Source organism: Lutjanus erythropterus, chromosome 20, assembly GCF_056507025.1.
Source record: "Lutjanus erythropterus isolate fLutEry1 chromosome 20, fLutEry1.hap2, whole genome shotgun sequence".
NCBI lineage: Eukaryota > Metazoa > Chordata > Actinopteri > Lutjaniformes > Lutjanidae > Lutjanus > Lutjanus erythropterus.
The window spans coordinates 15,989,542-16,007,767 of NC_139336.1; the positions used below are offsets into that span (position 1 = coordinate 15,989,542).

An 18,226-nucleotide genomic window follows, 5' to 3' on the forward strand; every position below is an offset into this window, starting at 1 on the left:
CACACACAAATAAAAATACTTTATTAGTCAAAGAGATTCAAGACAACACTGTGACATTTATATAAAAAAAATAATTTTATTTAAGGGTTTTGTTTATGTTGCTGTAACCGACACCTACACAGGTCATCAGGACCTTGTCTCCCCCTTTCCTTTCGTCTTCTGAAGGCTTCTGGACTTCGATCTTGAACATGATCTGGAAGAAATCTCTAATGTGCCTGAGGAACTCGATCCTGGAGGGACAGTGGGAGGGATGGGTGGAGGAATAAGGGAGACAGAGGGAAGAAAGTTAGTAATGTGATGATATATATTCCCGTCCATAAATAATACAGACTGGGAGTTGCTGAGCACTGTCCTGGGTGGGTCTACTGCAGGATATCTTCTCTCTCTCATGCACATTATCTTCAGTTCTTAAAACTAGTTTGACAAGGCAAGGAAATTTTTATAAACTGAAACAAATGCATGCAAAAGTTTTAACTGTTTGAATACATGTCACTGAGGTTAACAGACTGTGTCACCTGTCTTCAGCATTACCTGAGTGAGAGGAGGAGTGTATTGTGATGGCACTGCCAATCTTCAGTTATCATAGTACTGTACTTGAGAGGTACACAGCACCGGTACCATGATAACTGAAAATGGACAGTTCATAGTTCACTCCTCATTCATGATGACGACCACAACTGAAATCTTTTTTTTTTTCAGTTTTATTCTCCTTTATCATTAAAAGAAATATGCAAGTCACTAGCATTCAATAAGTACTGCAGTCCAAAAATATTAAATTGGAGCCAGTAACAGTATAGAAAATAAGTTGAATCCCTTTTAATAAAGGATTTATGGTTGAAGTGAGTTGTTCCCCTGCCTTCTCCAACCGAGACTCAAACACTGTACGCTGATCAGCTGGTTAGAAATGTGTAAAGTCGAGCCTGTTATCCTGAAAACAAAAGCCCACTGCTCCGAAAATACACACTCTGGAGTTTGAGTTTAGTGACTGCCTGCAAGACTCACTTAACATATTGCTCAATTTAACCATTATAAACATTGACTCCTAAAAGATTATTAATGATTTGACTAATAAACAGGCATTTTCTAATTCAGTTAACATTCCAGCATGAATTTGAACTCTGATTAACAATCGAGCAAACAAAAACATTCCAGACCTGATGTAAATTTGATGGAGAACTTGCAGTGTTGCCGTTGGTATTTCAACGCAGCATGTTTCCTTAATCTCTGATCACGTCATGTTAATTTTATGTTTATGTAGAGTAAATATATAACATACTACTCCTTTATACAAATCAACTGTTTTGTTTACATTAAATTAATGTGGGTAAAACATAAGACTTAAAACTTCAAATACTTTCATTCACCAAGCAACTTCATATGAACTGACCATGTAGATGCACAGCTGTCCATGTCCCTTGACATGACACGCATATGTTCAAAAGAATGTGAAAAATTTGTGAAGGAAAAAAAGTGGTCCAAAGACATTTCACATAAATGTAGTGAGTAAGATTTACGGGGACCTATTGATGCATTGGGGCATTTAAATTTAGGTGCAAGTAGGTTAAAACTTAAAAAAGTTTTTCTCTATTTCTTTCATTCAGGTTGCTCTTTAAACTGTCACATCTAAACTGAAATAACATCCAGGCCTAAATAATATACATGCTGAATTGTCATGGAATTGATAAAGCCACAAAAAGGTCATCAAAGTGGTTGATAGTCATGGCTCTTTATGACCTACATAAGCAAACGAGACCAACAGCGAGAGGATTTGCCATTACTATATTTTTATTCTTTATGTCTGCCACTGGGTTGGACTGTCCTTCAAATGGGATGAAACGAGCCTGTGTTTACATTTTCTCAGGCAAAGTTAAAGTAGGTCATAGGTTGTTTGGTCAGTTAAAAATAAGCGGGAGGAGATTATTAGTTAGATAATTTTATTTTCGACGTTCTATTTTGAGGTTATGCTGGAGGGAAAGTTACCACTTTTGTCCCCAGGCTCCTCCAAAAATCAAAGTTCTCTGTGGCAGATTTAAGTGCAACTGCTGTCAGTCAGTATTTCAAGTATAAAACTGTTGATTGTAACTAGGTCTGCTCCACACTCTCTGCCCTGGGGTATGGTGGTGAAAAAAAAAACCATTAAAAAGTCCCGATATTTTTCAGTGACAGAGTAAAAAAACAATGGGGCTTATGTCAAACAAACTGATGAGTGTATTTATCACCTCTGTTTATTTGTTCAGCACATCCTGCCCTACAGTGGGACGAGAACTTTGGAATATTGTCACTTGCCAAGATCGGACAGGTAAAAGAATAACAAAATGTGAGTTCCACTACGTTCTGCATTTGGACAGAGTGCATCTATTTAACAACTTATGAATAAGCCAAGTGCCTGTTTGTGAAGTTCAGAGGGGCAGGGAGCTGTGTGTGTGTATGTGTGTGTGTGTGTGTGTGTGTGTGTGTGTGTGTGTGTGTGTGTGTGTGTGTGTCTATTACTGAATGACAGCAGCTTACGTGTACGGGGAGAGCGGTCCAAGCAGAACCTTCGACACGTCCTGTTGGCCAAGGGTCATGAAGAGCAGCGCCAGACTTTGATTGGATGAATCCACACAGCCACCCTAAAACAGATAAAGAGAAGGGGCGACATGTTTCAGCAACAAAAACAACACAGAAATACGTCATGGAGGTGGAGATGTTCAGAGAGAACTCGGCAAACCCGTGATCATCTCATGTTCAGGTCATCTACATTTACAAGACATAATGAGGTCAGATGTTTTTCAGCTCTGGACACAAACAGTTTGTTATATTGTCTTAAAAAACAACTGTTCTGATACTTGACTTTTCCTAGAAGTGTCTTTACTTTCATTTAAAATGTTTTTTTTAAATTATATTATTTAGACGCATCTTGGTAGCTTAGCAGTAAGAAACTTAACACAGCGGTCTCCAGTTCCATTGATTTTCTTACATTAAAGTACAAATTACTGGAGTAATCTGTTCTAACCAGTAGAGTAATTGAAGAATTTGAGGAACATAAAGTACTGGAGACTATTGTCTGTTGTCTCAAGACCTATGACTCGCTGAATTTTTGTGTCAGAGCTCTCATATTTTGACACCAAGTACCCTTACTTACTAAAAATAGTAATGTTTCCAACCCTTTTGGGGTTACATTTTTGCACAATTAAACAAAAAACCAAACACAAAAATGACATTATGTTTTAGGTCAGCTCATTTCTGACCTCCTCCCATATTGGCTATTATGATTTTATGTGACGTTTCTAGGAAGGAATTTATTAGAAATATTAAAATGTTTTATAATCTTATAAGACACATTTAACTGTTTTTTTTTTTCGACTAGATTAAGCTAAAATTTGAATGGGATTTCTTATCCTGCAGTAAAATATTGCTGAGAATCTATGCATTATTTATGGTTTGCTGCATGCGATAGTAGACATATTGATAAATACATATGTAAACTTTACAAAATGAAATAACACCAAAATATTTATAATTTATCATGAGTGATTATAGAGTTTGGAATTCAAAGGTCAAAATGGTTGCTTATGACAGCTCTGGTTGTTGTTGTGTTCGCAGCTATCTGAGATATCTTGAGAAGCAGACACGGTGCCAAACAAACTAAATAAGAGTTCAACTTAAAGTGGTTCTGTTTGTCAGTACACATAACTACATGACTCAACAAAATAAACACACACAAACACTTTGTTTTTTCTGTCATTTCTCTTCAGAAACAGGGGCATTGTTGAGTGTTTTTATTGAAGTAAAGTGTTGTATGGTTAACTTCATGACTCATTTTGGTCCTTATGGATGGTCCACGCTATTGACAATCAAGAAATTATTAAAAGGGCAGATATTTAAATGAAAAACAAAACCAAAACATGTTCTAGTGCTAAACTCAAACCTAGATCTACTAATAAAAGACTATCAGATTTGGTCCTGATCCAAACTTCAGACAAACACTTCTCTATTGTAGCAGTAGAAAACATCTAGAAACAATTTGATTACAGTTTTGTTGTGGTTTTCAGTTTGAGGAGGAGTCCAGGACAAGATGCATGGCTTGTTGTTGCAGGCTTTGGCTAGAACTATTGTAACTATTTTCCTTAATAATGCTGCATTTTCCTGCCCCCTCTGACCCTGTAGCCCTTTGTCTATGGCTGCCCCTTTTTCTCTGAGATGGAGGAATTACAGGACTGAGGACCCTCTCTGCGTATCCAAGCGATCACATGCTATCGTGATTACTCTACAACAGCTATGTGCTTGTCACCAGGCTGTACAAAGAGGCCTATGAGAGACTGGACACACCCAAGAGCATTTTACAAAACCAAATGTACTTTAAAATGCCTGTCCATTGTGTGACTTTGTCAGTTTATACTAAGACTTTTATTATTTAACGGTGCTTAACTGCAGCTGCACCAGGTCGGTTTGCTCAGGCATGCTTGTGGCCCAGTCATACAGTATTGTAACATCGTGACAGCCTGTCAGCAGGAATATGATTCAATTTCATAATCATATCAAGAAATCATGGCCAAACTATGGGGACATTGTCTTAAATGTTGATGAGGCAAAGACTATGCTAACTGCATTCTGTCTCCAAGTGGATGAGACTGATCAAACTTGGTTTTCTGGGGAAAAAAAGAGAATTTTAAAAAATATTTTATAACTTTATGAAGAGCTTCACATCCATCACAATTTATTTCCAACATTTTACTCTGCACTGTAAAACCGGTACAGTTGAGGAAACTAAAACTTTCAAGGCAACTTACTCAAATAGATTTTTGAGCCCAAATCAAACAGAGGTTTTACTAATAATGTTTGTTGAGATAAACTACTCTTCTTTAGATAAACATCTCTAGTTAAACAAGAAACTTTGATTTTCAGAAAGCCCCACTAATGACAAATCAGGTTCACAGCTCACTGAACAATATTTGAAATGTAATTTCAAGATTATAGGTTAGTAAAACTTTGTTTAGTTTATTTCAATACTTAAGAGTTTGAGTAGTATCTCAAAAATCTAGTGAAGGGAGCTGCCTTGAAATTCTGAGTTTTCTCAACTTTTTTTTTTTTTCAGTGTACTAACCAGCCTTGATATTCTGATATTGGTTTGACCATTTAACACACAAATTAAGTCCATCTTCATGGTTTTTACTTTTGATTGAAATATGTTTTCTGTGTATATTCCCACTGTCTAGATACATGATTGAATTTTTCATATTTAAAAGGTTGAATAAAAGAATCCTGAGAGAGATAGTTGATTGTCGAGTCTCATTTCCAGCTTGTCAAATACAGACACTTTGTGACCGAGACACCAACTCGCAGCGTCGTTATTTGACTCAATCAACTTACTGCACCAACCAGTGATTGGCCAACGTCTCTTGTCCCAGGCTAGATTTTCTAAAGCCTGAAAAAAAAAAGCCAAGGAGAGTCTAGTTTTCTCTCAGACCCCATGTTTTCTTTTGCCCAATGATGCCAAAAATTAACTGCCTACCCCAGCTTTAACTACACAACATTTTAATAATCAGGCTTAATTTGCCTGCAGTAAAAACTCAACGGTGCTCTTTAGCTGCAATAAACTTAAAGTGAGGTTTTATCCAACCTAAATGACATTTCTCAAATATTTTTCACCTTACCTTTTTTTGTGGTGCTGAGCTGGGCTAGAGAAGTTCAAATGACTTAAAATATTTCCCGTTTCTGGTTGTCCACCTTTTGTTTGGGTATGTCGTTTTCAACGAGCAGCTTCAAATCAGTACAAGAAATACAACTCATAAGCACAATTTCTGACAGCTAGTTTCAGGCCCTGCCTTGAAGAGGAAACATGAGACAGTTAAGAACTCCCAAGAGGCCAGCAGCCACCAACCAGCCACAAGGGCTTGTGGAAAAGTCCCTTGAATCCTTCAAGTGAACCTCAGTGATCACACTAAAAAAAACACCTGGGTGCTCTCAAGTCAGTTCTCCGTGGTCCAAGCACTCACAGGCTTGCTTGAGCTAAAAGACATGAATTTTTATAAAAAGGAGAGATAAATGTTTTGTGTTTGGTTGCTTCACAGTTAAAAAAGCAATGGACAAACTGATTTTAACATAAGTCAACACAGATCTTACTAATCTGAAATATTATCAATTAATGAGAGCAGTCAACTGCAATAATTTGGATTAAATAAGAAAATCAGGTTATAATTTCAATACGTGGGTGAGCACATTGTATAACTGCGTATAGCTGTGCTCTGAAGCTGAGTATATTCACAAAGTGGCAGACACTGGCATTACTCTTTAAAGTCCAAAAAAATAAAGATAATTTAACTCCAAAAACTCGATAAAAATAGCACAACTTACATCAGGTCCTGTCCAGTGTTGATGTTGCTTCCACAAACAAAATGTCCATCATGTAGCTTTGGTTTACTACAAGAAGACTGTACTGATTAACCATAAAACAAACAGACGCACACATACAGGGCGCCCATGCCCTTTAATGTGAATCCAGCAAATTTCTTTCCTCAGTTTTCAAAAAAATTTAACTATTCCAGCACGGGAGTGAGACATCCACTTTACTCTGCCATTATCCTCTCCCTTCTCCTCTTCTCTGCTGCAGCGATCACCACGTCCTCCTGCTATAGTTAGGTATTTAAATCAGCAGTTATTCAAATGCTGTTCAATATCCAAACTGGTGAATCTACCTGTTCTACCAGCTGCTGTGGCTGTATGGAAAAAGGAACAAAATGTCTAAAACGGAGGGATTTTAGATCCACCACCCTCTGAGGCTGCCAAAGAGAACTGTTAGCTACACGCTCTGTTGCTTGGAGTTAAGAGGAAGCGTCCAACAATATTCCTGTTTCAGAGTTAATCAGCACTACCCTGACCAGCTAACTGGACTCACATGGCTCCTATGAGAGGCAGAGCCATGTGGAGGCAAACTCAAGTCACAGAGTCACTGGATCTAATTGTACATATTCTGATGAAGTGGGCTCTTTTTCCTGCGTGACTATGGGAAATTATTTGCGCCTGCATAGCTTTTTAGTAACAGCTGAGTTATTCTGTCTTAGAGCCACTAATGCAAGTCACACTTACACACCACACAGGTGGAAACATGGAAACATAAATGCGACTTTGTGAGAGTTTTTTTTTTTTTTTGGTCTGTGGCCACAAACTGTAAGTCTCCACCCAAAATTTTCCATTTAACATGTCTGTTTGAACAAACACTATCTAACTGACTCATCACCCAATCGACTGAAACACTGGTGGTAACCTTTGACCTCTGAAGAGTCTCATCTGTGACATGGGAGTAGATTTCTATTCATCATTAAATCAATAAATAACACCTTACGTGTTGGGCAAGTTATTGAAATTTAGCAATTAGTTTCAATTACTACCTCAAAAGTAACTGAATTACTTTACCAATTACCACATTATAAAAGTAATCAGATACTTGGGAAAGTATGTTTTTCAATACTTTTAAATATGTCCTTTAATTCTCCATATTAATGCACACATAATTATATTCTATTAGAGTAGCTACATTATTTTAGTGCAGTTGCATGAGTTTAGTCAGAAGTGTCATTTTTTTTTCTCTCATTGTATCCATTATCACTAATACGAGTTATTAATACCCTTGACCACCAGAGGACAGTAACAACTAGTGTCTACATGTAAACAACACTTTTATTGGGTTTGGTTAGACAGTAGGATTTAGACCCACAGGAAGCTGGATATACATACTAGCCAATCTTTGCAACAGTGGTTAATAAGTAATTATATTATGAACAGTTTATTTAGACTAGGATTAAAAACAAGTGCAAACTTGCCTAAACTGCCTTGCACTACTGTCAAGTTGAATGACGTGACATCATAGATCAGGTAATAGGCTGTGTCTGTCTGCTACGTCTGCTGTCTTCTGCAGTTTCAGCCAAGACAAAAGTAATGAGTGAGGAGCTCGTTAACATTTCAGTAACTGTAACTGCATCATCAGCTTGAGAAAAGTGATTAGTCTAGTTACTGCCAGAAATAGTGGAATTACAAGTATTCTCAACACTGCATATGAATAAATTGTATAAAAGATACAAATATACCAATCAACTGTGAAACAATTTAAAACTTTTCATTTAAGTTCCTTTCTTGATTCTTTATAGAAAAAAAATTCTTATGATTACTTCTTATTTCATAATTTAACTTTCCATGAAATGAGTGTCACCAACTAGGGATAATAGGATTGTCAGTTTCAAGATAAGCAATGATAATATTCCCATTAATTAGTATTACCATTTCAAATTCTAATTATGATTAAAACTATGTTTGATAACCGCTCTTGGAAAAGAGTCTCCAAGATGCAGGCACATGTGGGTTTGTTTTGTGTTAGTTATTGAATATGTATGAGTTGAACACATAAAAATAATGAAATGGATCCCTTTTGTGGCATGTATAATTAATGGGGACACACTTACAAATATTATACTCCATTTCTGCTAGATTCTGCCAACAAATTCCTGTAAATCATATGCGGATCAGATACTGGACAACTTGGGACTTTTGCAATCAAAATTCAGCCAGCAGAGTTGAGAAGAGTCATCTGGTTCTACGTTTTCTGAGGACAGGCCAGTGAACTTAGAAGTCTCGGCTTACTTTTCCAACACACTGACACGCTGGCTACATAACACTTCATAGCACCCATCTCAAGGGAACTGAGAACTTGCATGATGGTAATACCCTTTAGTTGCTTTCTGTATTGTGGTGCTGCCCACAAACGGTTTCTCAGTTGAATACCAGACTGGGTGATTACCGGGGAATGTGGGTAAACAAGGGCAGCAAATGTCCTTGTTGCTCAGACTCTAATGTGTGCTGACTGCGTATGTCAGGTATTCCCCAAGAATTCTGATTTGTCCGGGCACAGGCTGAAAACAGATTCTCCGTCTGCTGTGTGCAGAGAAATCAAGACCTGACATCAACTTCCAGCAATACTGGAGATCTTTGATCACAGTCAAACAAGAAAAAAACAACAACAAAAAGTAGTTGTTTGAGTAAGGTGAACTACAGTATAATACTGTATTCTTAATGATGGAAGATACCAAATTTCAGTCTGCTGCCCACTTTACTTACATACAAGCCACACACACACATTACACACATTAAAGGAGCTATGCTACACCTGTAACAGCATACTTCAATAAAGCCCAATAAAATGAAATTGTTAAGGCAGTTGCGGTAAACCACCATCCTGCAGGAATATGTTGCTTTGTCATCATGTGAACAAAAAATCCATACCATCACACCCCTGGATGCACTGGCCAATGGCTGCGCTCACAAAGCCAAGAAACTGAAAATGTCTGCAGACACATCTGTCAGCTGCTGTGGAACAAAGTTAGTGCTCTGTTTTGAATATTAACACATTTCTCACAACCTAAAAGACAGAAAAACGTATTTAAAATTATTACTAACTAGTGTTTTTATCGTAGATTGTATTTTGCATTAAATAATGGAATTATCCATGACTTTTGTTTGTTTTGACATCAATATTAGATATAGGCTGCCCTGTTCTCTAAATATCAGCATTGGCCATTTTTAAAAAGCCATATTGGTCGACAACTAATGCAGCAAGGACTTTGGTTTGAAAATCCTCACTGGGTTGATTTCATCTAATGCCTCTCTAAAACCAAAACAAGAAGCATGTTTTCATGGCAGGCTATTGGAAATCAATATCAAGCCTTTCCTTTTAAAAAGCTATTTTTGTATGTTTATGGGCACAACGCCTGTTTGTGCAAAAGCTGAAAATGTTGGCCAGATTCCTGAGTATGACTGAGTGTCTCTGTTCACAATGAAAAACATCTCGCACACCCTGTTCACAAGAGCCTGAGCCTGCAGAGTCATCGTTGTTAAATTTTAGATTGAAAATTCATGTCAAAGACCAAAACAAATGTGATCCCAGGTGGAGACAACTGAAACCATGAATTTTCTCCTCAAAAATCACAACATGGGCATGAGTCTTTGCACTACTTACCCGATATACCTCCTCCAAAAGCAGTTTGGCACAGTTCCTGCCAAGGTCCTCTGGTAGTATGGGGTCTCCTTGCCCCTGCGGTGTAGAGGACATCTCAGCACTGAGGAAGGAGCCGTTCAGTGTCTCTGCCACCAGGGTCAGCCCAAAACCTGGAGACCTGCGGGAAACCACCATAAATTACCATTACTTTGTGTCCTTTTCTGATTAACATGGGACCACTGAAACTTTACTTATACATGCACAAGGGTTGTTTTTAAATTTTTAACTGTAGTTACAGCAGGGGAAAGTAAAATGCCATGTCAGGCAAATTAATCTAGCAACTCACTTGCCTCACCAGGCAAATGGTAAAAAAAAGAATTACACAATTAAACTATTTTAATCATTTAAGTAACTTTCATCCCAAAAGAATGCTCAAATATGGAGTTTTCTACATTTATTAAGCAATTAAACTGAATATCTTGACACAATGAGACATTTAAAGACATCCCCTTGGACTGTGAGAAACTGGGATGGCCATTTTTCACTATTGTCTGACATTTTATCAATGTTGCAGCAAAACATGACAATTAACTTTAGTCTTTGTTTTTATTTGATAACTGTTAAATACAACACTGTACATGGGCGAGTAAAAACTGACTTTGGGCATGGGGAAATAAAGAAAACATTAAATTTTATCCTTCCTTGGACTCTGTGGGTCACTTGAAAAACACAAGCAATCTAATAATGGACTAATACAAATAATAATAAATGGAGATAAAACAAAGCAAACCCATAAATACTTGTGTAGTGCACATTTAGCCTGTATCCCAGTATTATTATCCCCATTATCTGAGTTTGAGCAATTATAATAATTCACTTTTAAAGTTTTGTATTTTGAATTTCTTGTTGAGTGTGCTGTGATTTAAATGAAGAAAAACATATCTGCACCTTTATTCTCATTTACATTCATTAACATGTGTTAAAAATGACTCATGAGTATGGGAACTGACAACAAATGTAAAACTTGAATGAATATCCGGGTGCTGCTAAATGCCATCAATGTAAAAACACAACACAATCACAAATATCTCAGGATCGACATTGATGTTGAGATACTGACTTGCCAGAGTTGGGTCCTTTCATGTGGTCGGTGTAGATGTAGATGTCGGGAAGGAACTGGTTGAGGACGCCCCTGGCTGACTCCACTATCCTGTTGGCCATCTGAGGAGAAACTCTTGCTGAATATCTGAGTTTAGATAGTTGAGGACTATTTTGACGATTCAATTCAAATGAATGTAATGAAACGATAGCAACGCATCCGACTCTGAAATCGCACAAATCAGAGTTAGCTTTTTTATTTGATAAAAAGAACACATGTTATAGGCCCTTTTAAAATATAAATTAAATAACAGAATTTAAAAAAAATCTACAACTTGAATGTGGGCGTCCTGTTGGCAGGGCGGGGGCGTCTGTTGGGAGGGCGGGGCGCCCTGCCAAATACACTATAGGGGAAACACAGACTGTTTCACTATTGACAATTTTGGAAGTGTTTAATTTCAGCTGTTCTCTGACTTGGTACAGAATTTTACAGATTTCTTCTTTGCTAGTCATCACATGGTTACCTGTTCTGAACAACTGTACACACATAAAAACTGTGTTCTGTGAAATAAGACCCATAAAAAGATAACAGGTGTTTGGTAATGATGTTCCTTAAACTTAGACCCCAATTTTCAGACTTTTGAACATATTTACTTCAAAATGATGACACCTATCTACACTTCAGTTGTGTTTGAAGATGGAAAAGACCATGACTGTGAGCACGAGAAGGATACGCCACTCCTCTGATCCTCTTGATCTTTCCGGGGTCCGTCAACTGCACCGGCCTGATGGTCCTGCGGACAGGACATGTGAAAGCTACCTCTCCTCCCCCACCAGGTGCCATCCCTCTCTTCACCACCTGAGGGGGCAGCAACACATATCGAGAGAATTGTTTTCATGGAGCAGCAGCACTACATTTGAATGTAAATTTATAACATTATGCCATGCTTATCAACATGCCACCACTGCGTCCTCACCTTGAGATCAAAGCCCTCTCCATCGATGCCAAACTTCTTCATCAGAGGGACAGCTGTGGATTTCAGCAGGTCCACCTGCAGGAGACGGGGATTAAATCCTTACAATATGCTTCTCTGTCTTCCAAGAGTTCAAATCGGAAAATATCTTGCAAAAGAACGTCAGTGCACAAGTCTATAATGGACCATTTCTTATCATGGCAACAGACAAGAGACGCTGTTCACTGTTTCCATGGTAACACCTCCAGAGTCTCCACTTCTTCCTTCTTGCAGCTTTCTTGTGACCTTATACACTTAACAGCGCAGCTCATGACAAAGAGCAAAAAGGGGATAATGCAGATGCTGAGACGTGTTTATTATTATATTAAATTGACAAAACAAGACATTTAAAGACATCCCCTTGGACTTCAAAAAATGAGGGATAGACATTTTTTACTATTTTCTGACATTTTGTAGACCAAATGATTTAATAATCAGTTAGTCTGGAAAACCAAGGACAGATAAATCAATATTTGGAAAAAAATGAGTTGCTACACTATATTAAAATGATAATTAAGTTAACTCTGTTATTATTTGATAGTCGCTAAAACAATCTGTAAAAGAGGCAAGTAAAAACTGATTTCAGGAAAACACAAAACAAAACAAAGCAAAACAAAAAAAAACCCACTGACTTTGAACCCTGTTAAGGTATTGCTCTTTTTTTTTTTTTTACTTTGGTGTCAATACCAGTTTCTGAATTATACTTTTTTGATAGAAAGTCCATTTTAAGAAAACAAAAATTACATTACACATTATGGAACAATTAGTCATTTTAAAGGTAGAAGCTTTTCAAAGACCGAGTGGTGAAAAAACAATGAGAAGCATTTTTTGGATCAATATAGAGATCATGATTATTTATCACCATTATAGAGTAATTTTAGGGACAATATATTTTAATTGTACTTTCACACAGCATGGCTTTCACTTCCATGTTGTGCTGCATTCAGGCTGCTAATGTACAAATCTGTACATCAAAATAAGATTAGTCATTATTCACAGACCGTCTCCTAAAAGGAAAATATAAATAGAATTGTTCCAAAACTTTTTACCCCAAAATTTACATCAACAGAGCAAGGTTTCCACTTTCACATTGCACAACAACTGACACGCTGTACGGCATCACTGTCGCAGATGTTTGAGTTGACACTGGAAAAGGACAGGAATTCGGTGAGGTAATGTTAGCAAAGTTCTTCTTGCATTCATTTTACTGCAACGTGTGGTGTTTTTTTTCAGATGGCTGAACAAGTTAATTGTGTTGCTTTGCTGTGCAGACAAGTTTTATGCATTCTTTGCATACAGTTTGTTCTTGCTTAACATCACCTCACTCCAAAATACTTTCTAACAATGGATGATGATCTGTTTCGACAGACTGGGTCTTTGCCTTCTGTTCCAGACATCTGATTTTCGTTTTGCTCGTCTGCTCTCCGTTGTATATTACTCATCTACTCTGGACTCCAGTCGCAAAATCCAGGAAATTTTGCACAGGCTGCTGCTGCAGGGTGTCTGGCTGTTAGTTTAGGAAGCACTTGATCTGATATGCAGCTGAGTTTTCTAGGAGTGGAGCACACATTTTAAACATCAATATCGCAGTCGATCAGGTTCTTTAAATTTTGAGAAGCCAGAATCGTAATGGCAGTAAATATTTGATTAATTGTGCGGCCGTACCTCAGACATTTTATCTAAAGTCTTTGAAGACACCAACTTGACTCTGCAACATTGTTGATCAGATGTAGAACTGCATGTGCACATGTGTGCAGTCACTAGAGGTCAGCGCCCATTTGGTTTTGGAAGTTGCGCATTTCACCCAGACATTACTATACAAAGACACTGACATGTTTCTTTGCAAATACATGTTTCATCTTTAAGAGCAAGCTGAGTCAAAATGAAATCAGAAGAAGCAAAAATGAGGAAAAAGGAAATAACAGTGAGTGTGTTCTCACCGTCGGGTCAGAAGGGTCGTTGGTGACTCCCCTCAGTGTGGCCTTCAGAGAGGTCTTCATGAACGGAGCCAACATGAGAAGGGCCTCCAGATAGTAGCCGATCGAACGCTGTGTGTTACAGTCATGTTCTACAGAGCCACCATACAACAAGCCAGGCTGGTAGAACAACACGGTACCTTGTAAAGACAAACACAATAAGACAGGGAGTGAGTCCATAACGTAGTGGATGGTCTTGTTAGAAAGGAGAAAACGGGAGAATATGACATTTTGGTAAATCTGATTTTAACAAAACAGAGAAATACAACCTTGGTCAAATTTTCTGCTTGTTAAATCATTAAGATGAGGTTTTTCTATTTATAGTGGAAAGGCCAATTTCACTAAAAAAGATAAAAAAAATAATATGAAAAGAACTGTGTCCTTCTCAGATATGATACTAAGTGCTGCTTGTCTGTCTTTTTAGTGTACCGTTAGGTGTTTGGTGTCTAATTAGAATATATCTGTGTTTGTTAACTGACTAATGGAGAACATTATTTTTAGTTTTTGGCTAATTTGATACGAAATACAGCTTGTAACATCTTACTAGTGTACTGCAAAATAAAGTGCAACCCACATTATTACAAAGTTCAAATGCTATAATAAACCTTTGAGTGTCTATAGCTGATACATATCACTATTGTTGTGCTGCTCAGGCCTAAAGGAATTCAAATACTGTAAACAACACCAAATAACTACACTTCAAATCCTATTATTCATTAGAGCAGCAATGATTAATCGATTGTTAAATTAACTGCTAAGTATTCAGATAATAAATTAATCAGTTTGGGTAATTTTTTGAGAAAGAAAAAGTAAAATTCTCTGATTCCAGTGACAAAAATGTGAATATGATTTGTTTTCTTTAGTCCTTCATGACACTAAACTGATTATGTTTGGAATGTGGGCAAAACAGGACATTTGAGGAGCTTTTGGGGAACAGTGATAGACATTTTTCACCATTTTATAGACCTCAGAACTTATCAGTTAATCAAGAAAATAATCAGTTGCAGCATTATTATTTATATTCAAGGTGTCTGTTGAGCAATGCTGAAATCTCAACACTTCGCCACCCTCTGACAGTAAACAGTGATTAGATGAACCACACAGGCTGTGACAAAGGTAATACTACAGTCACATCCTAATCATAACACTCACCTGTTTGGTTAATCTCTATTCTGGTGCCATTGGTCACTTTATCTAACAGTCTGATGAAGCTGGCCTCAAAATCTGGAGAAGACAGACATGCAGTTAGTCAAACCAAACATCTTACATACATTAACTTATTATATCCATAAGGCAGAGGTGCATGTAGAGGCACAATGTGGCAGCTGCCACCCTAAAAGATGCCTTGCCATCCTTGCCAGTATAGTTCCAAAAATAAATAAGAAGTTGTAATTGAAATTAATGAGAGTTAAATTCTAGTGTCTGAGTGCAAGAGAATGCCAGAAGAGCTGATGCTTTCCTAGTTTTCGATTTCACCCTGCTGCACTAGCCGTCCCTGCAGCCAACATCTTGTCTACGTCAGAGCTGTCAAACTGAAAGTAATAATTGAATGAATTTTTAAAAATAACGCTCGAATAATCAATGCATATAATTAATGTTCTGACCAGATGTTAAGTTAAGTGATGGGCTCATGCCTTATAAAAAAAGTCACGTCTTTTAATAAATATCTGGAGTTTTGGACATAAAACTTATCTATTTCTCATGCCATCGTTAAAGAATGAGGGAAATTCATGAGGAAAAGAGGAGCTCAGTGGCAGGTGTAAATGCTGAGAAGTTATGGTTCTTGTTTTAACGACCTGCAGCTTATTGACAGACAATATTAAAATATTAAGCAACTGGCTGACACTTGACAATACTGATGTATATTTAGATATTCATTTTATCTTTACTTTTTCAGTATTCCTTTATACAAATTGGTTGGCATATGTTTATATTAACTTATTACACATGTGAAATAAAGTAACATTCTTAAATTTCATTTCCTTTCGAAACGAGCCTTCTGGTACCTTTGCATAGTCATACTGATGCAAAAATATCTACATAAAATAAGCATATTTTTTATTCCAGCTCAGTTCTAAATACAGTCACACAATAATACAAAAAATATGATTTCTGAGGTATTAGGGATAGGCCAAAAATCCTATTTTCCAGTATTCTAGATAGTTTTTTGTAAAGTTTACTTTGTCCATGTTCAAACTGCAATTAGTATAAAGTGCAGTACAGATACTTCCCATGCATACATATGCATGTGTTGTCCAGGGTCGGAAAAGGAACCGATTCAGTGGAACTACCCAAAAACACACGGAGTCAAACAAGTGTATTTACGTGTTCTTGAATCTACTGAGGGAACTTTAATAACCCCGACTCACACATGCCAAGACAAGTCACTGGAATAATGTAAACCAGCTCTGTACAGATGTGTTTCACGAGCAAAACAACGTCACAACTTTGTCCAGCGAAGTAAAACTTGCATTTGTCTCCGATTTATTTTACTGCCCCATCGTTTCCCCACATCCTCCGCCCAGTGATAAAACACACTCCCAACTGCGTAGCAGCTAGCCTGTTAGCCGCCGAGCTAACTGCGACTCTGCCACATGCAGCAGAGTGGAGCTGAGACTCACCGCGCAGCCCAGGCTCGTCCTCTTTAGACCTGATGTTCTGGATTTTAACTCGCTTCCCGCTCAGTGTGGACAAAACCAGCCGCTGTCTGAAGAAATTACAGCCGTCGTAGTCGAGTCCGTGGCTGGCCATGTTGTTGTTGTTTCTGCCTGGCGTCAGTGGAAATCCACGTGTTTGTCCAGGAAGACGTTGGTGGGAGGGGAACCTACGGCAAACAGGAGGGTCAAACATGAGCGTTTTTTAAAGGGTGCATCACCACAGTTGACCACCAGATGGGGCCAGACAAACATTCATTAAAATAATGTGGGCGTGGCTGAATCTTTATGGAGTCACTGGCATGCCATAACAAAGACTAAATCTGTAAATAAAATATAATAAATGTGGAACTATACAGAGAAATTAACAAAATAAATAAATTCAACTAATAAAAACAAAATATTAAGTTAAATTACTCTATATTTTCTGTGCTAAGTTTTTATTTGTTAATTAATTAATCAATTTTGTATATTATTATTATTATTATTATTATTATGTTCTCTCTTGCTTTTGCTTTTTCCAGTTAGAAGGAGCTCCCAACTAAACCCAGTTTGTTAACAGTTTGGCCCTTTAAGGAATAGCAAAAACACAGAGAAATTATAAAAGAAAAATGAAAGGATAGAAATAAATAAATTACACTGTAAAAATACATTTTTAAGAAATGTAAAAATGTGCAGACAAATTAGAGTAATTTATATCCCCTAGATAGGCTAAATAAGTAACATATGTTAAATAAATATTTAGAAAAATAAATGCAAAAAATGGCACTGCTAATAATTATTCCTTTATATTACTTATTTGACTTCTATCTCCACATTTATTTATTAATTCAAAATGTACAAACTAAATATTGTAATTTATATCCAATAAATAAATAAATACATAAGTTTAAAAACAATAAATAAATATAAATAAAAAATTCCGAATGATTGCAAAACATAAAGAGCTTAAATTTATTCCTTTATATTTTGTTAAATGACTTTCTATTTCCACATTTATTTACTTATTATTTATTTACACTTTTTTATTTACTGATTTATCATTTTATTTATTCCTCTTATTTATACTTACTTATACTTATATTTTACTTTTTTTTATTATGGCTCTCCTATGACTCCATAATTAATATATTTGCCTCTTAAAAGCACAAAAGCAGAAAACGTGACCAAAGTATTTGCCATTGCCAATATTTGGAAGAGTTATCTCTTTTATCCCTCTTTAAGATGGACTGTAGGTAGAAAATATCTTGTAATTTAAAGTGAACTGAAACCCTGTGTCGTCCTCAAAATGACTGACAGGTCTTTTAATAGACCAACAATGATGAAATAACGCCACAGCTACTGTTTTAGTATTATTTAGATCAGTAATGTCTCGTATCTCATTTAAATCACGTTTGAAGCTGAATATGAGAGAGCAGATTGGTCAGCCAGTCTGCAGGTCTGTCTGCTGACGGGATCGAGGGCTCGGAAAGGATTAATCACTGCAACCTCGCCAACAAGCTTTTCTCCGCCTGTAGA

General features: G+C 36.9%; 1 protein-coding gene across 1 annotated transcript; it reads right to left on the reverse strand.

The window, feature by feature from the left end:
- Positions 1 to 55: 55 nt before the first annotated feature.
- On the reverse strand, positions 56 to 16,877 carry rcl1 (RNA terminal phosphate cyclase-like 1). Its single transcript, XM_084746419.1, has 9 exons — positions 16,676 to 16,877; positions 15,207 to 15,278; positions 14,019 to 14,194; positions 12,043 to 12,117; positions 11,800 to 11,924; positions 11,088 to 11,213; positions 9,989 to 10,145; positions 2,509 to 2,612; positions 56 to 230 (listed from the first exon to the last, which is right to left on the reverse strand). Exons 1-9 carry the CDS (start codon positions 16,803 to 16,805, stop codon positions 77 to 79), a joined length of 1,119 nt encoding a protein of 372 aa, XP_084602545.1. The 5' UTR covers positions 16,806 to 16,877; the 3' UTR covers positions 56 to 76.
- Between the last annotated feature and the right edge of the window lie 1,349 nt (positions 16,878 to 18,226).